The 22268-nt window shown below is 39.7% G+C and overlaps 1 protein-coding gene across 30 annotated transcripts in view; it reads left to right on the forward strand.

Annotated features, from left to right (window-relative positions):
- NRXN1 (neurexin 1) overlaps positions 1-22268 on the forward strand; it is a 1287731-nt gene that overhangs the window by 1078150 nt on the left and 187313 nt on the right. For all 30 annotated transcript variants that reach the window (XM_089528929.1, XM_089528930.1, XM_089528947.1 and 27 more), the window contains one exon: positions 17111-17282. In XM_089528929.1, coding sequence (XP_089385055.1) covers positions 17111-17282 — 172 coding nt within the window. The remainder of the gene's footprint in view (positions 1-17110; positions 17283-22268) is intronic.

The raw sequence follows: 22268 nt of genomic DNA on the forward strand, positions 1-22268 counted from the left end.
CCTTTGTTCCCATCAGACAGACAAGATCTTAGATCTCTAATGGGCTCATAAAAGGAGATATGGAACTTTATTGCACAGGGCTCCAGGCAGGGACAAAAACGGGACAAAAGGAGCCTTGTAGGGAACGGAACAAGTGGGGGACGCATTTTACCGCACACAAGGAAGTTGTTCACTCTTTCTGTTCCCCTCTCTTCCTTTCCCAATCTGTCCCCAGAGGGGGCTATTTTTGAGAACTGTTCTGAACAGTTCTCAAAAATTGCCCCCTCTGGAATGGATGGGGAATGGATGGGGAACAGAACGGAACGGAACAAGTGAGGGACTTCAGTGTGCCACTCATCCCCCACTCCTTCCTGGCCCCTTCTGTTCCGTTCTCATACCTGCCTGGAGAATGTGGTGCGATAAAGTTCATGGTCTTTCTCCTTGAGATCTTGGACTTGGTATGCATGGGCCAAATCGTCTGCCCACATTCCATTCTAGTGTTGTCCTATTCAGACAACACACAGCCCAAACTCCAATTCTGATGTGTGCAATCCATAGAATCATAGAATCATAGAGTTGGAAGAGACCACAAGGGCCATCCAGTCCAACCACCTGCCATACAAGAACTCTCAATCAAAGCCTCCCTGGCAGATGGCCATCCAGCCTCTGTTTAAAGACCTCCAAGGAGGGAGACTCCACTACACTCTGAGGGAGTGTGTTCCACTGTCGAACAGCCCTTACTGTCAGGAAGTTCCTCCTAATCTCTTGATCTCTTTTCCTGTAGCTTGCATCCATTGCTCCGGGTCCTGTTCTCTGGAGCAGCAGAAAACAAACTTGTTCCCTCCTCAATATGACATCCCTTCAAATATTTAAACAGGGCTATCATATCACCTCTTAACCTTCTCTTCTCCAGGCTAAACAGGCCCAGCTCCCTAAGTCGTTCCTCAGGACATGGTTTCCAGACCCTTCACCATTTTAGTTGCCCTCCTTTGGACATGCTCCAGTTTCTCAATGTTCTTTTTGAATTGTGGTGCCCAGAACTGGACACAATATTCCAGGTGGGGCCTGACCAAAGCAGAATACATTGGTACTATTACTTCTCTTGATCTAGACACTATAATTTTATTCTAGATGACAACTAGCACTTTTAGCAACAGAACTGGGAAATAACATAGAATCATAGAGTTGGAAAAGACCACAAGGGCCATCCTGTACAACCCCCTGCCATGCAGGAATTCTAAATCAAAGCATCCCCGACAGATGGTCGTTCAGCCTCTGTTTAAAGACCTCTAAGGAAGGAGACTCCAAGTACCTGTTGCTCGGGATCTTCCAGAAAGATCTGGAACCCTCCATTTCTCTGCTGCCTTGGCATGTCCACCACTGCTGCAGGTCATTTATTCTGAGATCAGAAGCAAGCAACCCACAGTGACAGATGTACCAGGTAGCCCCATGGGACACCCATGCAGATAGCTTCCACAATGCAGAAATGGAGTCCAAGGTAACAGGGGCAGAACAGGGCAGCTGTGGGGCCAGGATACTCTGGGCTGCCCCAGGAGTATCCTGGCCTATGCAGACAAGGCTTCAGTTTATCCCTGTTCTTTATGAAGCTATGGGCCTGTGTGTTGGAAGGTTTCAGTGATCATCTCGAGAACATCCTGTGCTGTCAAATCTGGAGATAATCATAGGTGTTGTTATAGGGAAAACATGCCAGTGAAGCCAAATTAGATTGGTTTATTTTATGTTGTAGAATCAAGTCCCACTGTAAGATGCCAGTCTATTTTGTCTAGGTTGGGGTTCCCCCTGTTCCTCAATGAGATTCAGTTATCTTCAGAGCCAAGAAATAAAAATAAAAACAGAGTGGTAGCATCTTCACCTCAAAGGAAAATACAAATAGTTGATTGAAATCTGAATAATCTGCCTACTGTGGTTCTCAGGGGCACCAAGTCTAGGATGTAGTTTTTTAAAGGCAAATAAATCAGTTATGAATGTCTTCAGTTTACACTGAAGACCAGGTTATGCACACACTTTGAGATGTATCTTATAATGGAGACAACAGGTGGTCATTGGTTACTATTGGATATGTTGTCTAGGGCTGATGGAAAATGCAGTCCATCAACCTTGGGTGCTTTGAACTTAGCCCGCCTGTGGTATAGAGAGAAAGATTGAAATTAGCCCCAAAGAATGGGCAGTATCTGGGCTAAACAACCCACCTATCCCATATTTGTCCCAGTTTGTCCTCTGAACCCAAGATTGCGAGTTGAGACCAGAATGTGTAAATGTGCCCTTTTTGACTATAGCTCCCAGTCAACATGAATTCTTGGAGTTGTAGTACAAAAACACTTTTACAAGCCCTGTGTAAGACTGTAAGCATCCCAGATTTCATAACATGAAACATACACATGCCTCCATGTGTATATCCAATCTTCCTGGGTTTACCAATTCCTAATACACACTTCTGGAAACTATTTCCAGAATTACATCCAGGAATAAATGCCCAAATCTTGGGACTTGGAAAGAAGTCTGTCTCCCACTTTTCTGGATCTCCTTTGGTGCTCTTGTTTTAGGAGGAGTGGAGCTAGTGGATATGCTTTCTTTCTTCCTTTATTTTCACAGTAAGTCAGCACTACCTAAATGAAACACATTGGTCTCATAACTCATTTGACAGGAGCATAGGAGTTAAATTTTGTTGTCCTCACCAAACATTTCTTTTGTCCTGTATCAGACAAAGTATGGGTGTTGTAGTGTTGGTTGTGGGGTGGTGGTACTCAGGGTATCCTAACCAAAATGCTCCCTAGTTCTTTCTTTGAAGATATAGGATACTTATCTGCCAGCCAGCCTTCTGTTGAACTTATATTACCTTCTTTTCCATCTGTCACAGGATAAGGAAATAATTCTCTAGGATACAGAGTTGAATTTTTAAAAAATCTTTATCCATTCTTTACTATTGGGAGTCTCAGTATTATTGCTTTTCTCTGGAAATAAGAAAAAGGTTGTTAGCATTATGAGCTGGGGTTATATGAGCTCTTCTTGGAGAAAAATACTTTTGTGGCAAATTCGCCCCCTTTGCTTGTGTTTGACAGACTTTGGAATTATTATTGTTATAAAGAATGGTAAAACCGTGGGGGAAAGCTTTATTTGTCACACCACCATAAGGAGACATGAGTGTGTCTTTTATTTCATAAAAAACTTGACCACACTCTGATCATAAAGTGGTTCCTGTTAGCTTCCTCCATACATTCAAATGGCCCCAGTTGCTCACTTACGGTCCTACTTAATCCTCTGCTACCCTATATTTTTAACTGCTTTTAAAATGTTCCAGATTTTCCCTCCTCCTTTATCCTCACTCTATTTCAGTAGCTGCAAAATGAGTTAAAAGTGAAAAAGTACAGCTGGCTCTCTATATCCATGGATTTTGTGCCCACAGATTCCATTATCCACAACTTGAAAACATTTTTAAAAATCCCAAAAGCAAACCTTCATTTTTCCATTTTATATATGGGACACAATTTTAACTATGCTATTGTATATAATGGAGCCTGAGCATCCATGTATTTTGATATCCACTGAGGTCATGAAACTACACCACAGTGGATACCAAGGGCCCACTGTAGTTTGCAGTCAAATAACTCAGCAGAGGAGAGAGGAGGAGAAGAGGAGCAAAATCTTCTCCTTCCCAGTAGGCTCAGGCAACAGTAAGTTGCTGCAGCCTCTTCTAGCTTTTCTTTTGCTCCTCATTCTTAACCTTTGCCATTTTGGTCACACTCTGAGGTTGCTTGGCCATAAGTATCTCATTTTCAGCATTCAAACAATTTAGCTTTCAGATGCAGAACAGATCAATTTGCAACATGCTCACTTATTCACGTTTCTCGTATCATCTGACCAACTCAAAAATGTCCCATTTTTCTTTTGTGAAATGTTGGAAGATATGTAGCTCCAACCCCCTCCCCCACGCACAAAATATATCTACAAAAGTGCCACAACGCTACAGTAGCCATGGGTCTTGCATAATTAATTTATCCCCATTATATTAAATGGGTAGTAAGAAGTAACAGTATGCCAGTGGAGGTAATCATCACTTCAAAAGTCTCTTTTCCCAGTTTCACGGGGATGACTATACTATGATATCGCTTGTCAAGAACAATGCACACCTCTTCTTAAATCAAATACACTAAATATATTTTTAACTCATATGCATTTTAAAAAAATATTCTGCCTGGGAGGCAGGAGGCGGTTAGAGCTACATACCCTCCAACATTTCACAAAAGAAAAATGGGACACTTTTGTGTTGTTCAGATGATACAAGGAAAGTGAATAAGTGAGTATGTTGTACATTGATCTGTTCTGCTGCATCATCATCACCACCCCTATTATCACCATCATATACAGAAATCAGCTAGAACTAGAACCTGGAAATGTTACTTTTTTCTTTTAGCATGGCTTCTAGACTACCCCAGGTATTTTGGGAACTGTAACCCCCAAAGTAATTTTTTCTAGCTCTGTATTAAATATGCATTTCTTTATTTTACTTTATTTTCTTTTACTTAGTTTATTGGATAAAGACAAAATGCCAACATACAGCTGGCCAGGGGATCCTAGGAGATGTACTGGAGGAAAAAAAACAACTTTGTTAAGCTCTGCCTAGAACTCACAGTGTAAGTTCTAAATGTCTTTAATTGTGCAAGAACCTTAGAAAGACTTGGAGATGCTGCAGAAGAAAATCCCTGGTGACATACTTTGGGGGTAGTTCTATGAAAGGAATGGTCCTGAGGCTCAGCCATTGAAAAGGACGTGGCAGGAAAATGAATTCTTTTTCCCATCAGGGCCGTTAATTCCTACCTGAGTCATAATGATGACATAAAGCTGGTGCATGGTTTAAATTGCTCTTCAGACCAATTTTCTGACCCTAAGTGGAGCTTAAGTAACAAATGAGACTTGTATTGACCTTCAGTATGGGGACGGATATAATGAAAAGATAAGATTATCCATGAGTAACTATATCCTCTCAGAAGTCTACAAATTGAGGATGAAAAATCTTTCTGCTTTCAGGCTACTTCCAATTAGAGTTGCCAACTTTTTTAAGTTCAATAATATTTATTGATTGGTGGAACAGGAGCAGGAGACAGGACAGCCAGGGCATTACCTCACATAACCGGTCCAAAGCTAGAAGAATCAGGGAGGTGGTGGGTGTAGCCATGTTTGGGTCAGTGACACAAGGTTGGGTCACTGTTAGGAAGGCAGGACTATGCATTCCTTCCTACCATCATGGAGTGCCATCCACCTTCTGTTGGAATCAGTGTCAGGACCTCTAATGCTTTGGAAAGGATTGTGTTGCACTGATTGGACAGTTTTTCTCTGGCTTAACTTAGTAGTGTTTCCAGATAAATAAATAAATGAATAAATTTTGCTACTCGCATCTTCCCCATGGATCAAGGTGGGGAATAACAACAAACAAACAATGCACAAAATCAATGATAATACATTAATTAAAATATTCAATGGTTGAAAAGGACAAATAAAATATACACATTCTAAAACATCCCACATTTAGAATTCATATTTAAAAATCATAATTTAAAAATCATCTGGATAAGCCTGCTGGAAGAGACTGTCTTCAATGCTGTTTTAAATCTGGACAGCTGTCAAATCTCTTTGGACAGGTCATTCTACAGTTTAGGAGCGGCTGAAGAAAAAGTCCTCTGGATGATAGTTGCCAGCCTAGTCCTGGCTGACTGGAATAAATGTCTTCCAGAGGACCTATGTATATGGGGTGGTTTATATGGGAATAGGCAATCCGATAGGTAACCTGGACCCAAACCATGTTTTAAAGGTAATAACCAGCTGGCCGAATGTATTGACGAGTAGTGCCATATCATCAAAGGAGAAGTATCAATGCTTTAGTTGACAGTTGTGACAATTCCTTTTTACAACTGAGGCAAATTAGAATTGCAAAGCTGATCAAGATATTTTATGATAGACCATAAAGATCCCTCATGGTATGGTCTCCTCATTTCTCTTACATTGACTTGGTTTTACCTAAATAATGCCACTGCACACAGATCTAGAGTTTTCTTTTGGGAGATAGGCTGCTGCGGACTGTCATAAAGGGTAACCTGTATTGCATGAGGACAATGGTATTATTCTATCTCTGGATTCAACCCAGTACTTGATAGATGAGTTGTAAGGGGGTAACTAACATTTTTTCTTTGAGGTTCTAGCAAGATTTTGATGCTGAATTTTAAATGTAAAAATAATTCAGATATGAAATTCAGCATAGTCAATATATTAATCAGTTCTTGCATTTTAAAATTTAGAAATTCCCTTTGAATTTTGATAATTTTCAGGATGTCACTGAAACCCTAGTCTTCTTGTGCTTCGGCTTGGCTTGGCATGCCCAGTCCCTCCATGAGCACACTTTACTCTTTCCTCTCCATGCTTGATGAGAAAGTAACTTCTAAATTGTATTTAACAACTCAGCAAAGAAAATTGATAACTTTGAGAAGAAAAGTAATAAAAGAACAGCAGGTTAGCCCCATGCTGTATTACAGTGGTTTAGTATTCTATTGAGGCTTGTAAAGGTTAAGAAGCAGAAATGGCATTTGGGTACACATTTTATCAGTCTGTTTATTCCACCCCACCCAAGCACCCACACTTAGGTATAGTTTCCATATGTCTTCTTTTTTTCGAATACATCTGGGGCTGAATGGATGTTCATTAAGAGGGGAGGAAAGCACCTTTGCTTTCTGATGGTACAGTGTATGCAAACCTTGTCTCATGCACAAAATTATGAAATTACCTTTAGATGATGGGTATAAGATGTATACACATAGCAGTTTTATAAGATGCATATGAAACTTACCAGTAAATTAATTTCATTTTTAAACTTGGGTCTCATCTCCAAGATATCTCTTTATGTATATGCAAATATTCCAAAATCCAAAAAATAAAATAAAATCCAAAATGCAAAACACTTCTGGTCCAAAGCATTTCGGATAAGGGAGACTCCATCTGTACAGTGTCTTGGGGTGGGTCCACACTGCAGAAATAAAACAATTTGATATCACTTTAACTATCATGGCTCCTTCTTGTGGAATCCTCGGATATGTAGTTTTGTGAGATACTCAGCCTGTAATGTCAGAGAGCTCCAGTGCCTCATAAAACAACAAACTCCAGTATTCTGTCGGATAGGGCAATGGCAGTTAAAGTGGCTTTATTTCTGCAGTGTGGATGCACCCTAGATTGAGGGAAGTGCAAGTGCCACTTTATTCTGCTTTGGTCAGAGCTCAGCTGGAATATTGTAACCAGTTCTTGGCACCACAATATTAGAGGGATATTGAGAAACTGGAATGTGTTCAGAAGAAAGTGACTAAAATGGTGAAAGATCATTAAACAATGCCTTGTGAGGAGCGATTCAGGGATATGGAGATGTTTAGCCTGGAGAAGAGAAGGTTGAGAGGTGACATGAAAGCCATGTTTAAATATTTGAAGCGATGACATATTGACGATGGAACAAGTTTGTTTCCTGCTGCTCCAGAGACTAGAACATGGAGCAATGGGTTGAAACCAAGGAAAAGATATTCCACTTAAACATTAGGTAGAACCTCTTGATGGTGAGAGCTGTTTAAAATTGGAATAGGTTGCCTTGCAGTGAGGTAGGGTCATCTTCTTTAGATGATTTTAAACAGAGGCTAGATGGCCATTTGTGCTTTGGTTTTGTCTTCTTGCATGGCAGGGGGTTGAACTTGATGGCCCTTGTGGACTCTTCCAACTCTAGGATTCTGTGTTCTTATCTTTTGTCATGTGCATAGGTTCTAACAAACTTTTTGACATACCAAAAACCACTCACTTGAACATTTTGTATTTATATGCCATTTGAACTTCCTGGAAACCACTCCCTTGGAGTCTGGTGGAGTATCCTTCTTTGGAGGTCTTTAAACAGAGGCTGGATGGCCATCTGTTGAGGGTCCTTTTTATTGTGAGTTCCTGTGTGGCAGGGCATTGGACTGGATGGCCTGTGTGGTCTCTTCTAACTCTAAGATCAATTTCCAGCCTTTAGTGAAACATAAGAATTCAGTATTATACTAGACCCCAGTGCCTGCTTTCCAAATACAGTGGGACCTTGGTTTCTGCGGGCTTGCTAAGTGTAGATTCAAGCATCCGGAGACGGCAAGCCTGCATTATCCCCAGTGGTGGCATGTGCACATGTCTGCACCACCATTAGGGACATCCCCCATTGTCCCCAGTGTTGGTGCATGTGTGCAGCCATGCTGCCATTAGGGACAACAGAGGCTTACCTGAAATCCTGTCTTCCCTAATGGTGGCTTGGTTGTGTGCACATGTCACCACTGAGGACCATGGGAGCTGTCCCTAATGGTGGCATAGCCATGTGCATGCACCGACATTGAGCATCTGTGGATTTTGGTGTGTGTGTGTGTTCCAGAACAGATCCCCCGCAGATACCAAGGTCCCACTGTTCATGTTATCTGGCCTTGGTTGAGCTGAGAAGCTATTAAGTATTTTAACTGAATAAAAGATTCTGCGATGGTGGGTATCAGACCCTTATGATCTGTCCTGCAATTGATATATTTTTCCCCTTTCCTTTCCTTTCCTTTCCTTTCCTTTCCTTTCTTTCTTTTTTCTTTTAGCTTTTCAGATCCTATTCAAAGCTTGATACTGTGTTTCATAGTAAGCTGTAATACATATGCCAACACAGCACTCAGCCATTGGGGAATAATAGAATCAGGTTAAGGGGATTTTCACAACTGTAAGTTCAGTTCCTGTATCCACTTGGACATTTCCCCCCAGAGTCAGTACGTATTTTTATTGATTGAATAACTGTATGTATGTATGTATGTACAGTGCTGTGTACATTTACAGTACTATAGAAATAAACTATAATAATAATAATAATAATAATAATAATAATAACAATATTTGAGTGTTAGAAGAAGTAGTATTTATAGATGCAAAAAAGCTCCAGTATATTCACTGAATTCAGCTGGGAGTTTCAGCATTCAGATGTAAATGTCAAGCTTCTCCAAATCTTAGACTTTTGGCATGAAGCACACAATTAGAAGTATGTGTAAAAGAATATTGCAGCACCTTTGAGACTAAATGGGAGAAAGAAGTTCATAGCATAAGCTTTTGTAAGTACTTGATCAGATGCCATTGGTTCTGATGAAGTCGATTCAGAAGTTGTCTGCCTGGGCTAAAAGGCCCAGCTCCCCCACCCCACCCCCTGCTCCATGCTGTCTAGTTTAAATGACACAGGGTAAAACCTCTGGGACAGGATTGGGCCTGATCCTGCTTGCACATACATGAATTTGTCGGATCTGATCTGACCACAAGGTAAAGAGCCTGGTAAAATACCCCTAGTTTTCCACAAAGTTTCTTTCTTTTATTTTTTTTAAAATTATTATTAGAACAAAAACAGCACCATATTATGAACACATAAAATCTCACATGTGTTGGTGATATGATGTTGTTTAAGTTTTAGTTTTCCACAGAGTTTCTAAGAAGCCTCCCAGTCATCACGTCTGATGTGAAAACAGGCACCTGGCCACATGGGTGCAGCCAGGTGCCCTGTTTCCACATCACATTGGCTTCTCAGTCAGATGGATGGCCAGCAAGGTAAGGAGTGCTACACCAATCCGAGATCCGGGGTTGGCATGGGAATGGATGTGTGAACACCTGTCAATCCTCCTACCAACCCGAGGACTTGGTGAGCAGCAGGGCCCGGAAAGCATGTGCTCAGTCCATGCTTTCCTTGCCTGTCTGCTCGTGAAAACTTACTCTACAAACTTTTTTCTCAAAGGTTCTACAATATCACTTTGTATACTGAGCCAGACTAACATGACTATATTTTTGGAATTGTACCACAATTAGAATTGCTGTGATTTTTGTCATAGAAATATGTGTTTATATGAGTATGATGCCACATATCCCTAGGACTAGTAACCACAGGTTCCCTATGCTTGACTTATGCTGAACGTTGACTAGATACACATTTGAGGACCTACAGATGTTTAGAGAGAGGACCTTTGTGGTTATATTTCTGCCAGAAATACAGTGCTTGCTGTTCACCATACTTTCTCATGGTAACCATGGGAATGGATTCCCTCCATTCTGTGCATGGATATAGGTTGGGTGGTCAAAGTTCCAGCCATTTTATATAATGGGACTTGAGCAGCCATGAAGGTTGGTATCCACGATGGGTCCTGAAATCAAACCCCAGTGGACACCAAGGACCCACGGTAATAAACACTTTCCTGCTTAACCATTAAAACCTGATTAAACCAAAAGGTCTTTGCCTGTTGTTGGAAAAAAAGCAGGGAGGGGGACAGGCTAGCCTCCCATGGAAGGGAGTTCCAGAGGGTGGGAGCAGCCTCCGAGAATGCTGTGTCTCATGTTCTCACAAAACGTGCTTGTGATGGATGTGGGGCTGAGAGAAAGCTTTCTCCTGAAGATCTTGGAACTCTAGCAGGTTAATATGAGGAGATATGGTCTTAGGATACGGACCTAAGCCATATAGGGTTCCAACCAGCCAGGACTAGTTTCCCAGATGACTTTCTCATGTATTGCCCTCAGACTGTAGAATGGCCTGCTGCAAGAGATACGACAGCTGAAAATGCTGATGGCATTTACAAAAACAATTAAAGACACATCTCTTCCGGCAGGCATACCCAGTCAGTTTTAAATCATGACTTTTTAATTGGTATATTTTAAAGAACGAAATCATAAGAGTGTATTCTAATGGTATTTAACTGTTCGTTTTATGGGGTTTTTTTAATTGTGTTTTGCATTTTAACATAAGGTAACCCACCACAAGCCTTGAGAGGTGGGAAGGAAATACAATTATTATTATTAGGTCATGACCAGCACTTTCAGTTGTGCCTGGAAATGAACCAATAGGTACTCCCCCCTTTTTTTCCAGGCTATTTCTCCAGACCCCCTTGTAAAATCTCCTTGTCTACTGATGGTTAGAAAAGAGAAATGAAGTTTCAGTCCACTTATGCTGGCAATTCTCTCGGTCAAGGAGTCCCTCCACAACGTTTTATACACTTCTCTTGTGGGATAATTACAATATTATTTGAAGAACTGAAGAACAACGTGGGGAACTTTACCTCTTCTTTCTAACAATAAATTTCTTATGCTTTCTGCAGTGTTGGATTTATGTCCCCTTTTATTCTACTGCCGGTGTTTGAGGCTGACCTTTTTATTGCTATGTTCTTTTGCAGTGGTGGTTGTGACAAACATAGGCACTTACCCACACCACGTTTCTATCATTTCAATGCACCTACTTTTAAAAAAAAATTGTTTTCTTTCTTAAATGTATTCTGCTTCTTTTCCTGCATTTATAATAAGCTACATAGGAACTCAGTAGAAGCCTGTAGGAGAGGTGCAGCTATGGGTGCATAGTATGATTATAGATCATCATCCAAATTGGATAGCTTTTATTTTTATTTCATTTAAAAAAAACAACAACACAAAAGCAGTTGATTTCAGAGGAAGAAACTTTGAATAAAGTACATGCATTTTGTAGTCACAAGGGGTTTTTTTTTTGTGTGTGTGTTTTTGCAAATGTTCTTGTGTAGTTAATAATCCAGCAAATGGGGTGATAGCTGTGGTACAAGAGCAATTATGGGTTGGAGTGTTTATTTCACATTGTGGGTTGAATATGAATAGGAGAGTAAATGGGTGATTGAAACTTTGAGACTTACTGTGTGAAAGACAGATTTTGGAATCCATGGGGGTTCCTGGAACAAAACCCCAGTGGATACCAAGGGGACATAGTATGTGTATTCCAAGCAGTTCACATGTTGATTAATTCAGCCAAGTGAAAGAGCTAGAATATTCTCAATTTAGATCTCAATTTTTAGAGGAGAAATGTGCAGGTGGTTTTCCTAAAATATCTTATCAACCATGCAACTGACATCAAGGTAAAAATGAGGAAACCTTCCAAGAAATGTCATTGATTTCAGAAATTGTTTCCACTTGCTCACAAATTGCAAAATTGTATTTATGTGAAAGAGGATGAGGCAAAATGGATCTTGATCAATTTTTAATGTTGTTTCAACCATGATTGAAAAAACATGGTCAAGTTGATTTTATTGTATGACATCCTGAAATGTTCAGATATAGGGAAGGATATAAATATCTACAAAATAAATAAATACAACTGACTATCAATTACACATAAAAATCAGTTGGTAGGGCAGTCTTGAGAAATACTGCTAAAATGGTTATAGTTGTTTACCGTCTCCATCTCATCTAGGGTTGCCAGGTGAAGAACATCCCTGACCCGAAGTTTATGGGCCAAAATCTAAGACTTAGGGGCAGGGCCTAGTAATGTCACTAATCATTGTGAATTTAAGTATTTATCATATTTTGTTTATATGCCTCCAGAGTGGGTACCAAGGTGGCTCACAGATAAAACTGGTTAAAAACTTAATAGATTTTTTTTAAAAAACCCAATTAAAATAATTTCATTTAAACAGTATAAAATTACATTAAAAAAGCAAAGGTTGAAATTAATACAGCACCCCCCCCCCCCAATAAGAAGCCTTCTTGAGAGTAATTACATATTACAAGCCTGCTTGAACAAAAATGTCATTTCCTGCTGATGAAAAGAAGCAGGGGAAGGCCACCCTAGCCTCCTGTGGAAAGGTGTTCCAGAGGATGGGAGCAGCCTTCGGTAAGGCTGTCTATCATGTCTTCACCAAGCATGCCTGTGATGGTAGTATAACCAAGACAAAGCCTTCCCTTGAAGACCTTAAAGCTCTTACAGCTTCTTGGGGAGATATACCGTATGTTCTTTCAGATAGTCTGGACCCAATCCATATAGAGCTTTATAGGTCATGATCAGCATTTCCAGAGAATACAGTGTAGTTTTTATAGTCAGCCCTCTGTATCCATGGATTCGTTATTCACAAATTCAAGAATCCATGGCTTGAAAATACTCCAAAAAAGTATACATTCAAAATAGCAAAGCTTGATTTTGCCATTTTATATAAGGGACACCATCTTACTGTGCCATTGTATTTAATGGGACTTGAGTATTCACAGACTTTGGTATCCACGGGTGCTGGAACCAAACCCCAGTGTTTAACAAGGGCTTACTGTATGATTTTTCATTCCATCCTAAAGAGGGACAATGTGAAGAAACCAAAAATAGTGTGTAGTCTGCAGGATAAACAGATTCCAAGTGTCCTATGTGTGGTGGTACTTGGGATTCTTCCCCCACTATTTTGTCTTTTCAAGTCAGATAGCTAACCCTACATGGTATGTGATCCACTAATGCTTCTCCATATGAGATTGGAGCTGGGAGGGTCTCTTTCTTCTCCTTGGGCTGTACATTTTGCAAGCCTGCTCTGTCCATTTTTCTCAAGACTGATTTCAGTGCCGTGCCAGCCATTCGGAAGTGACTGTCAATGCTTCTTTGAGAAGGCAATTCCATGTAACTCTGCAAACTGGAGATGAGAGAAGGTTTTGCTATGGGAAAAAAAAGATCAAGAGGTTGAGGAATAAAGAAATATTATTGGATTTTAAAATGAAGGTTTTTCCATCTGTTTCTGAACCTGGGGACATTTCCAAAGCTATGACACATTTATAGAATTAGGATGCAGCAGTAACTATTTTTCCCCTTCCCTCCCCTCACTGTACAACATTCTGCAATGTTGCTTCTTATTCATTTTAGTTTTATAAGAGTCATTATTCTGAAATGAAGCATTTCACCTATCTTGTGTGGAAACAAAAATCAATAATTCTTTTAGTCAGTATTTTTAAATGAACCTGGCAAAGTACTTCATTAAGGTACAAATGCCCAGTTACAGATGCTTTTTCAATAATAATTAAAATGGATAATAGCATTTGGAGTGGATACTTGCCTTGAAGAAGGGACATTGCCATGGAAAGATATATCAGCTGTTGCCAGAAAGACCACAATAGTTGTTGTTTTTTGTAATTAGAGCTGAAACAAATTTGTTTTTCCTTTTCAGTTTACTACCTACTCCTCTTTATCTTTAGCTCACCCATTTGGTAAATAGCTCTTGTGGAATAATCTCTCTCTTGGGATCTTTCCCATATACATGATATAGAGCAAAGTGTACCCTCCATAGGTTAATGTTGCAGCCTTTGACCCTCTTGAGTCTCTAAGAGTATTCTTTGTGTCCCCCTCCCACCTAAAAAAATGAATTGCCTCACCTGGATGTTTCCAGATTATATAATTCACCTTTTGAACACTTTGCAGCTCCTGTCCTTTTTAATAAACAACAACAGCAGTTTCAAAACCATAAGTGGACTTCACACCACATCAAGTTTAGTTTTGTTGGTTTGTTTTGGTGTTAACATTTCTGACCATCTGTGTAGTTCCTCAGAAGATCCCAGAGACAGAAATTTGGAGCTCATATAGTCTGCAGTTGCCCACCCGGGTGTACAGCATAGCTTCTGTTTCTTTGTTTCTCACTTGGCATGTGTAGCCTATGTTCCGTGCAGAGGTATCACATATGAGTAGGCCATGACACAGGTTATGAATTTCTGGTTTTGATTTTGGCTTTTGGATATTGATCATGTGAAATGCACAATTTCCTTGGGTGGTGTCAGAAGCAGGATAGGAGCACCAGGAGAGATGGGAGGAGAGCAACACACACCCCTTGTTCCCCCCACTGTGTTTCTCATTTATCTCATACCCTCCACAATTTCATGAATAAAAACCCGAACATGTGTGGCCAAGCAACATCAGACTGTGGTCAAGATGGCAAAATTTATTAACGAGGAAGAAAGCACAAGCTAGGAGAGGCTGCAGCATGTTGATTTTGCCTGAGTGTATTCCTCTTCCTGTCCTTTACTCCCTGCTATGTTAATTAAATAGCTTTGAACTCAGTTTGTATATCTGAACTAAGCTGGAGACAAAAGGAGGAAATGGGAGAAGGGGAGAGAAATTGGGACATTTTTAGAGCAGCTCAAAATGTGGGAGATCAGGACGCTTGGAGGATATGTATCATTGGATTTCACAATGTTAGGATACATTTTGCCTTTTGATGAATTACAGATGTGTTACAGATTTATAAAACCCACAACATTGTTATATCACATATCGTAAGTAAGATGCTAAGATTAAGAGAAAGTTCTGCCTCCAATTTCCCAGTATTGTCAAGCTTGAAAGAAAATGAATATCCTCTGATAAGGTCAAAGGATTTTGGATCGCTCATTTCTTTCATCCTGTTGTTACTGTTTGTTCCTTTATTTAAATGGTTGTATAATGAGATCTCAGGGTGGCACAAAATTAAAAAAAACATTTTCAATTAAATATGATACAATGATTTAAATAAAATAAAAGTATAATAAACAGATCACAAAGTTTAAACAAAACTATGCCCTAAAAGTTTTAATAAAAAGTGGTGTTTTACATGATGCCTAAAAGAAAGCAATGCTGGTACCAACCAAGCCTTCAGAGGGAGGGCATTCCATAAACAGGGTGCCACGTCAGAGAAGGTCCTCTCATGTCCCCATGTGTTGTATTACACCCATAATGGCACGTTGAGCAGGGCCATTCCATCAGAATTGTGTTTTCTTCAGGTATATATAGGAAGAGGTGCTCTATCAATTACTTTGATACTTACTTCTGGTGAGTAGAATACATAGTTTCCTAGGGCAACATGATTATGAATGAGCCGATGTATGGCTGAAGCACATGGATGTTTCTAAAGCTGTTGGCTAAAGTCAAGAAGGAGTGATGCAGGCTACCTTTGAGTTTAAAATTAAACATGAAAAGTGAAAATTGGGTTGCCTTTTGTATGTGGAAAAACTGAACAGAATTTATCTTTTCAGAATTTCCTTTGCATCAGGAATAACTTGTTTTCTCTATACCACAATTTATGCAGGAGAGGGGGTATTAAGTGGTAGCTTTGTGCTGTTTCTTTTCTTGCAAGAGAAAATGTCATTTTTTTCACCAACCCCCCTGTTACTCTCTGTAGCATATCTCCTCCTGTTCCAGATAAATTCCAGTCTGCAAAAGCAATATTTTCAGAAGGTGTAGGAAGGTGTGGGAGGGAGGGATGAAAACTGGGTATCCTGCCTTGTACAAAAGAAAATACATAAAAATAGAGAGTCTCTGGCCTGTAGACCAAATCTGCCCCACCAGTGGTCAAGAAATTCCTGCTATCTTTGATCAGAGATTGAAGATAAAAGTGGATACAGAAGTGGTGTTACCCCTCTGCTTGCGAGGAGATTTCCACTGTTATCTCCAATCTCTGATCAGAGATGGCTGGGATTCCTTGTCCAGCTCACAACCAGTGCTTGCCAGTAGCAACCTAGGCTTTAGTTGGCTCTTGCAAGTATCTTATGATAAATTCACAGTGGGATACAACCTAATCTAGCATCAGTTTACAGTTAAGAACACATCTATCCACTTTGTAATCCAACAGGCCAAATGAAGATAAATGATTTGATGCCATGAATAAAATTCCAAAGTGTTTTTTGGAAATCAGCTGTAAATTGCAGGTGGACTGAATGAGGCTGTGTGGGTCTCAAATTACTCAAAACTTTGAAAGAGGATGGTTGCTGCCACATACAGGGATAGGGTGCCATATCTGTTCCTTTTCCTGCCATTTGAGATTGGATACAGGATTGGTTCTTTTTTCTTTCCTTTTTTGGTGAGAACTTTCAGAAATTCTCATATTTCCTGATATCGCCAAATAGAAGGCGTTGAGATTCAACTTGGAAACTGAATTTCAGAGAAAGCAAATCTAACAGATACACCCATCCAGACTCAAGGCTTATCATGTTTAGCTATTTAAATTCTAGGTTTGAATCCTTGTGTATCCAACCAGGTTTAAATTAGCATTGCCACTTTTCCCCCCTAATTGTGATCATCTTTTAGTGCTTCATAGGAAGCATATGCAACATGCATCTTTCCATAACCGGAGTAGTCATACTTAATGAAATTGACCAGAGTTGAATGGTTGAGAATTTTGTTTGTTTATGAGTCTTAAAATTTGTACATTACTTCATAATTTCAATTGACCAAATCTGAGGGTGTCATTTTTAATTAATCTTGCTTTGCATAAGACTTCACACTGTTCCTGGAGAAGTTTTGGAAGAGCTCTGAATTAATTGTTTTTCTTTTTCTTTCTAGCACCAAGGAAAAATTGGAGTTAAATTTAATGTTGGGACAGATGATATTGCTATTGAAGAGGTCAACGCAATCATTAATGATGGGAAATACCACGTAGTACGTTTTACAAGAAGTGGCGGTAATGCCACCTTACAGGTGGACAACTGGCCAGTTATAGAACGCTATCCAGCAGGTAAGGATGTCAATGCAAGCTGTGGGAGTGATGGGGGTGGGGGAAGAAATGAACAAGGATGTGGTAGTTTTGTTTGAGTAGGTACTCAGGATCTCAGCTTCTTCAAGACACCTTAAGTGTATTTTTCTGTCATTAAAAAAACCCTCAAATGTTCTGTAAGCTGCAATAACAATAGCTATGTGAAGTAAAAAAGCAGAAGCTATATTTTATTAAATTTGACAATGAATGAAATTGAAGGCATGTAGAAGTCAAAGCTCCAAAAACATGCTTTTTAAATAAATAAATGGGGAAACATGTAAAGTTTACTGTTGTTGTTAGAGACAGAAAAAAAAGGCTTTGACAAAAGTAGCACAATACATCAAAGTACAAATAAAATAATATAGAACTGGATATTTGAAACAGTTTTACTACAGAAAACAGTGTCTATGCTTGTTTTATAACCAATTTTCTGTAGTTTACACAGATTGGGAAAATGTATTAAAACAGACAAAGAAGTCAAGAAACACTCCTGGAAATAAAATGGGATTGATTGTAAAGCATCCAATTAAAACACAATTGCTATGGTCCACTACTCACTTACAAGCTTTCTCATCAAAAACAGATCAACTTACCAATTGTCCTCGAACAAATAAAATTTATGTTGACATTTGATCAATGGTCCTTTAACTTCAGCAAACCATAGATTTACACCATGTATAGTCAGTTGGCCTAGCTATGGCAAATAACTTTGTTATTTTGTAGAAGCATACTGTGGTCAATGTGGGCCATTAAATATTGTGAAAATGGCTTTGCATTATTCTCAGAGGTCTGCATTATGCCAAAGTCTAGAACGTCTTGTGTGTAATCACATTCTATAATATACTAAGCATTTTCTAGGGTTAATACCTCCATGGGTATGTGAAGCACAAGAGTACTACAGTGTTCCTATTGTTAATAGTAATTTATTGTTTTTATTTCCACTTGTTATTTGCTGATAATACGTTTTCCTTCCTCCCCTTTCTTTCCTTCTACTTATTTTGTTAAATAAACAAAATACACACATACTATTGTGGCAATAACATTGAACCTGTAGTAAAAAATCAGAAACACTGTCGTTTATGTAACTGCAGCCTTTGGAGTAGTAACACCCTGGTTATAGCAGTTTTCCCAGACAGGTTCAACTGCTTCTATCTTTGTGCTGCATTGGTTTAAGATGAAGAGCTTTTTATTCACCCAGGCCTATTAAATAGCATATATTTTATTATTTAGGCCTCTCATCTTGAAATCTGTATTTTAATTCTGTCTTAAACAGTTGCTCTTTTTTTATATATTTGAATGTCTTTGTTTTGCAAAGCACCCAGGAAATTTGTGTCAGTTACATTGGGCATCTATATAAAAGAAGGAAGTAGATACTCTTTGCTTTAGTTTGCTTTTTAACCAAAATGTATATCAAAAACTTATCAATAATTGAACCAATGTATGGGATTACCAACACTTGTTTCCAAACATTATCTTCTAGAAATATTACCCTCCACTAACTAACACTGAAATATGCATGCTGAGACACATATGAAAGGCGTGATTTATCAATAGGAACATGGTGAAGCAATACATTGATTGAATAGTTCTATTTTTGTTGGGGCTGATAATTGGTTATAGCTCTCAGGAGGCCCAGGAGGAACTGTGAGCCCTTTAAGTATAGTGTAGGGTATTGAATATGTTTAGCTTAGAGAAGGTCGAGAGTTTATAGGATAGCCATTGTGGAGAAGATGGAACAAGCTTCTTTTCTGATGCTCCAGATGATAAGACCCAAACCATTTATTCAAATTAAGGATGCACTTATTTCAATTATTTCTTGTCACAGGAGAGAAGAAATAATGTAATTAGTGTTCTCCCTAATGCAGGAATATCTTTGAAATTGTGTGCAGTTTTTGAGGACAATTCCTGTCCCCTTCCCAACATGGCTGTGCAGAGTCCAGGGACAAGGTAAGATTGAGGAAAGGCTGAGGAACGCTACAGGCTGTGTTCTGATAGGAGGTGCACAATGATGATATCATCCTGTGGAACCTCCCCAGGACAACCAGGAAATGCAGGCAATCTCATGTGCTTGCTATCAGAATATAGCTGACAATGATTCTCAGTTTGCCTTTTCCAGCATAGCCATCCTGTATTTAAAGACCTCCAAAGAAAAAGAGTCTACCACCTTCTGAGACAGTCTGTTCCATTGGTGAATAACTCTTCCCATCAGCTATGCTTGTGTTCCTGCATGTAAGAGTGAAATAAACAAAGATTTACTTCCCTAGTTTATTCCCCTGAAAAAGTTGCAGAACCAATGGTGATGGCTGCAGATGCTGTGATGTTTCAATTCTTGTGCAAAAAAGAGAATGGAGTGAAAAAGAGAATATCTGGAAACTCTTCATAAAATATTAAAGTGGTGCTTGTAGCCTTTCTGTTGATGTTTAAAAATTCCCACTACAACTAACAATTGGGCTTAATTAAAGCTGTGGTTTCAGCCATAACTCAGAATCCTCCAGTGTGTATTATTGTTGGATTCAAACCAATCCTTCTTGGCTTTAATTTTCTTTGAATTTTTATCAGCATCATCATGTTGCTTTTTTGTGGCAGAACTGCAAAAGCAGTTGGTTCTTACATGTCCGCCCAATAATCATTTCCCCCCGTTTTCATACATGCTTTTGGAAAAAAAAACCTATTTTGTCCTTGCTTGAAGATGAGAAGATTTCTCATCTCCTGTCTCTCAAAATGCATATTCTTGCTCTCAGGGATGGAGAAACTTTTGATTTTCTAGATGTTTTGTACTGTGACTCCTACAATCCCTGATTACTGGCTGTATTGACTGTAGCTTCCAAACCACCTAGAAGGCTGAAGTTCCCCCAATCCGATTCAGTGTATGACCCTATATTAGCAATTGCTTCTTTGCAGTGTGTGTTTTTATATGTATGCATTTGCCTTCCTACTTAAATAGCAGAGGGAGTCAGTGTGTCCCCCAAATCTTTAAATCTTGTGGATGGCAGCTTTCAACAGGAGTAGGTATCCAGTTTGGAGCTGATTCTGGATCCCAACAGTGTTATTTGAGAGCCAGGTCATCTCAGTGGTGAGTCTTGGATTACCAAATATCTGTGGCTGTACTTGGATTGGGATAACTTGGCCACAGTGATCCAGACATTGGTAACCTTGAGAACAGATTATTCCTATGGGGAGCTACCTTTACCACTGGTCTACAAGATATGGTTGATATTGGAATAGGCTCTTTACAGCACAAATAATAATGGTACTAAAAATCTGCATTGGTGGTTAATATACTACCAAGCCAGACACAAGGCCTTGATGTTAGTATATAAACTATTAAACTATATGAAGCTAGCCTTCTTTGAGAATCTGGTGTAGTATCCTGATGCATCCCATGTATGTTCATCTGATAATTTGGTTTAAGAGTGGAAGTTTCACCACAATGCTGTAGAAGGCAGGCAGGGCATGGAATCAGTAGATTTATGGAACTCCTTTGTTCTTGTGTGCTTTCAAGTCATTTCTGATAGTGACCCTAAGACAAGGCTAAGTTGTTTTTTTTCAGACAGAGTTTGCCTTTGCCTTCCTATAAGGCTGAGAGTGTGTGCCTTGCCCAGGGGGGTTTCCAGTGATCAAACAAGGATTGAATCCTGGCCTACAGATTGTAGTCCAAACCACTACAACATTCTGGCTCTCTGGTACAACCTACCAATTAATATTTATTTATTTATTTAGGTATTTATATCCCACCCTTCAGCCCTAATGGCTCTCAGGGCGGCTTACATTTATTATTTTTTAACCAGATGGTTCCCTGCCCTCAGGCTTACAATCTAAAAGACATGACACAAAAGGAGAAGGGAATGGTGAGGAGGGGAGGGGATCAGGTCCAGCATTCTTCTCTCCCTCTGAGGCCTGGAACCAAGGCAGATGGACCAGAGGGAGGACTCTGCTTCTTCCAGGCAGGCCTGTTGGACCTAGCCTGCCTCTCTCCCCTTAAAGATGGTGGATGAAGGGAGGGCTAGTTTTCTTCTAGGCAAGGCAGTTGGACCTAGCCTGTCTCTCTCTCCCCTTCAAGATGGTGGCTGAAGGGAGGGCTAGTCTTCTTCTAGGCAAGGCAGTTGGACCTAGCCTGCCTCTCTCTCTCTCTTTCAAGATGGTGGCTGAATATGAAGCAGGAACCATCACTGTGGATTTTCTGTCACATGCTCACTACATTTAATTCCTTGAAAGGTTTCCCTGATCTGTTAGCCAAGCCATCTGAGCTTTCCCGTGTCTGTAAGATTCATGTAAGGGCTCTGATGTAACACATTGCATATCAGATCTCTATTGCTCTTCACTTGGCTGTTTCATTTAGCCTGAGTGATGTATACAATGAATTAAATGAAAAATAACCAGATCTTCAGAAAGTCTGGGCAGTGCTCATGTTCACTAGACTGAAACCCAGGAGTTGACTTTCTGCTACCAGTCACCACTAGTGAAAACGGGAGGATCCTGTATCATGTTGCACTACCTTCTGACCCCATTTTGCCTTGTCCATTAGCTCCTTACCTGTTATCATTCATCGCCTACTGCTACCCATATTTTTTCCATTCCCTATGTAGCCCCAGCTGTTAACACCCCTTACTCCTAATCCATCTTACTGCTCTCACAGAAGAGAGTGCAGTTATGCTCCTGTCAGGAGACTAGAGCTGTTGGACACCCAGGATGCTACATCAGGACAAGAAGTATGATAGTATGATAATCTCTGTCTCTAGGATTATCCCTAGCTGGATGCGGAAAATTATTGCTTACTCCCTTAGGGTGAAAATATCTTTTTGAAGCCTGCTTACAAAAGGCAAAAGCTGCCCTGTGGATTCTTGGAGGTTCAATGTCCATAGTTAATGCTATTCCTTCTTATTTTCTAAAACTGATGCCTTTTAAAATCAGAGAAAGATATCAGGCAGCTTTTCTATTTATAGAGAGCTCTTTCAGCTCCAATGGGAT

Source organism: Sceloporus occidentalis, unplaced genomic scaffold (assembly GCF_023333645.1).
Source record: "Sceloporus occidentalis isolate IW3139 unplaced genomic scaffold, rSceOcc1.0.p SCAF_6, whole genome shotgun sequence".
In the NCBI taxonomy this organism is placed as follows: Eukaryota; Metazoa; Chordata; class Lepidosauria; order Squamata; family Phrynosomatidae; genus Sceloporus; species Sceloporus occidentalis.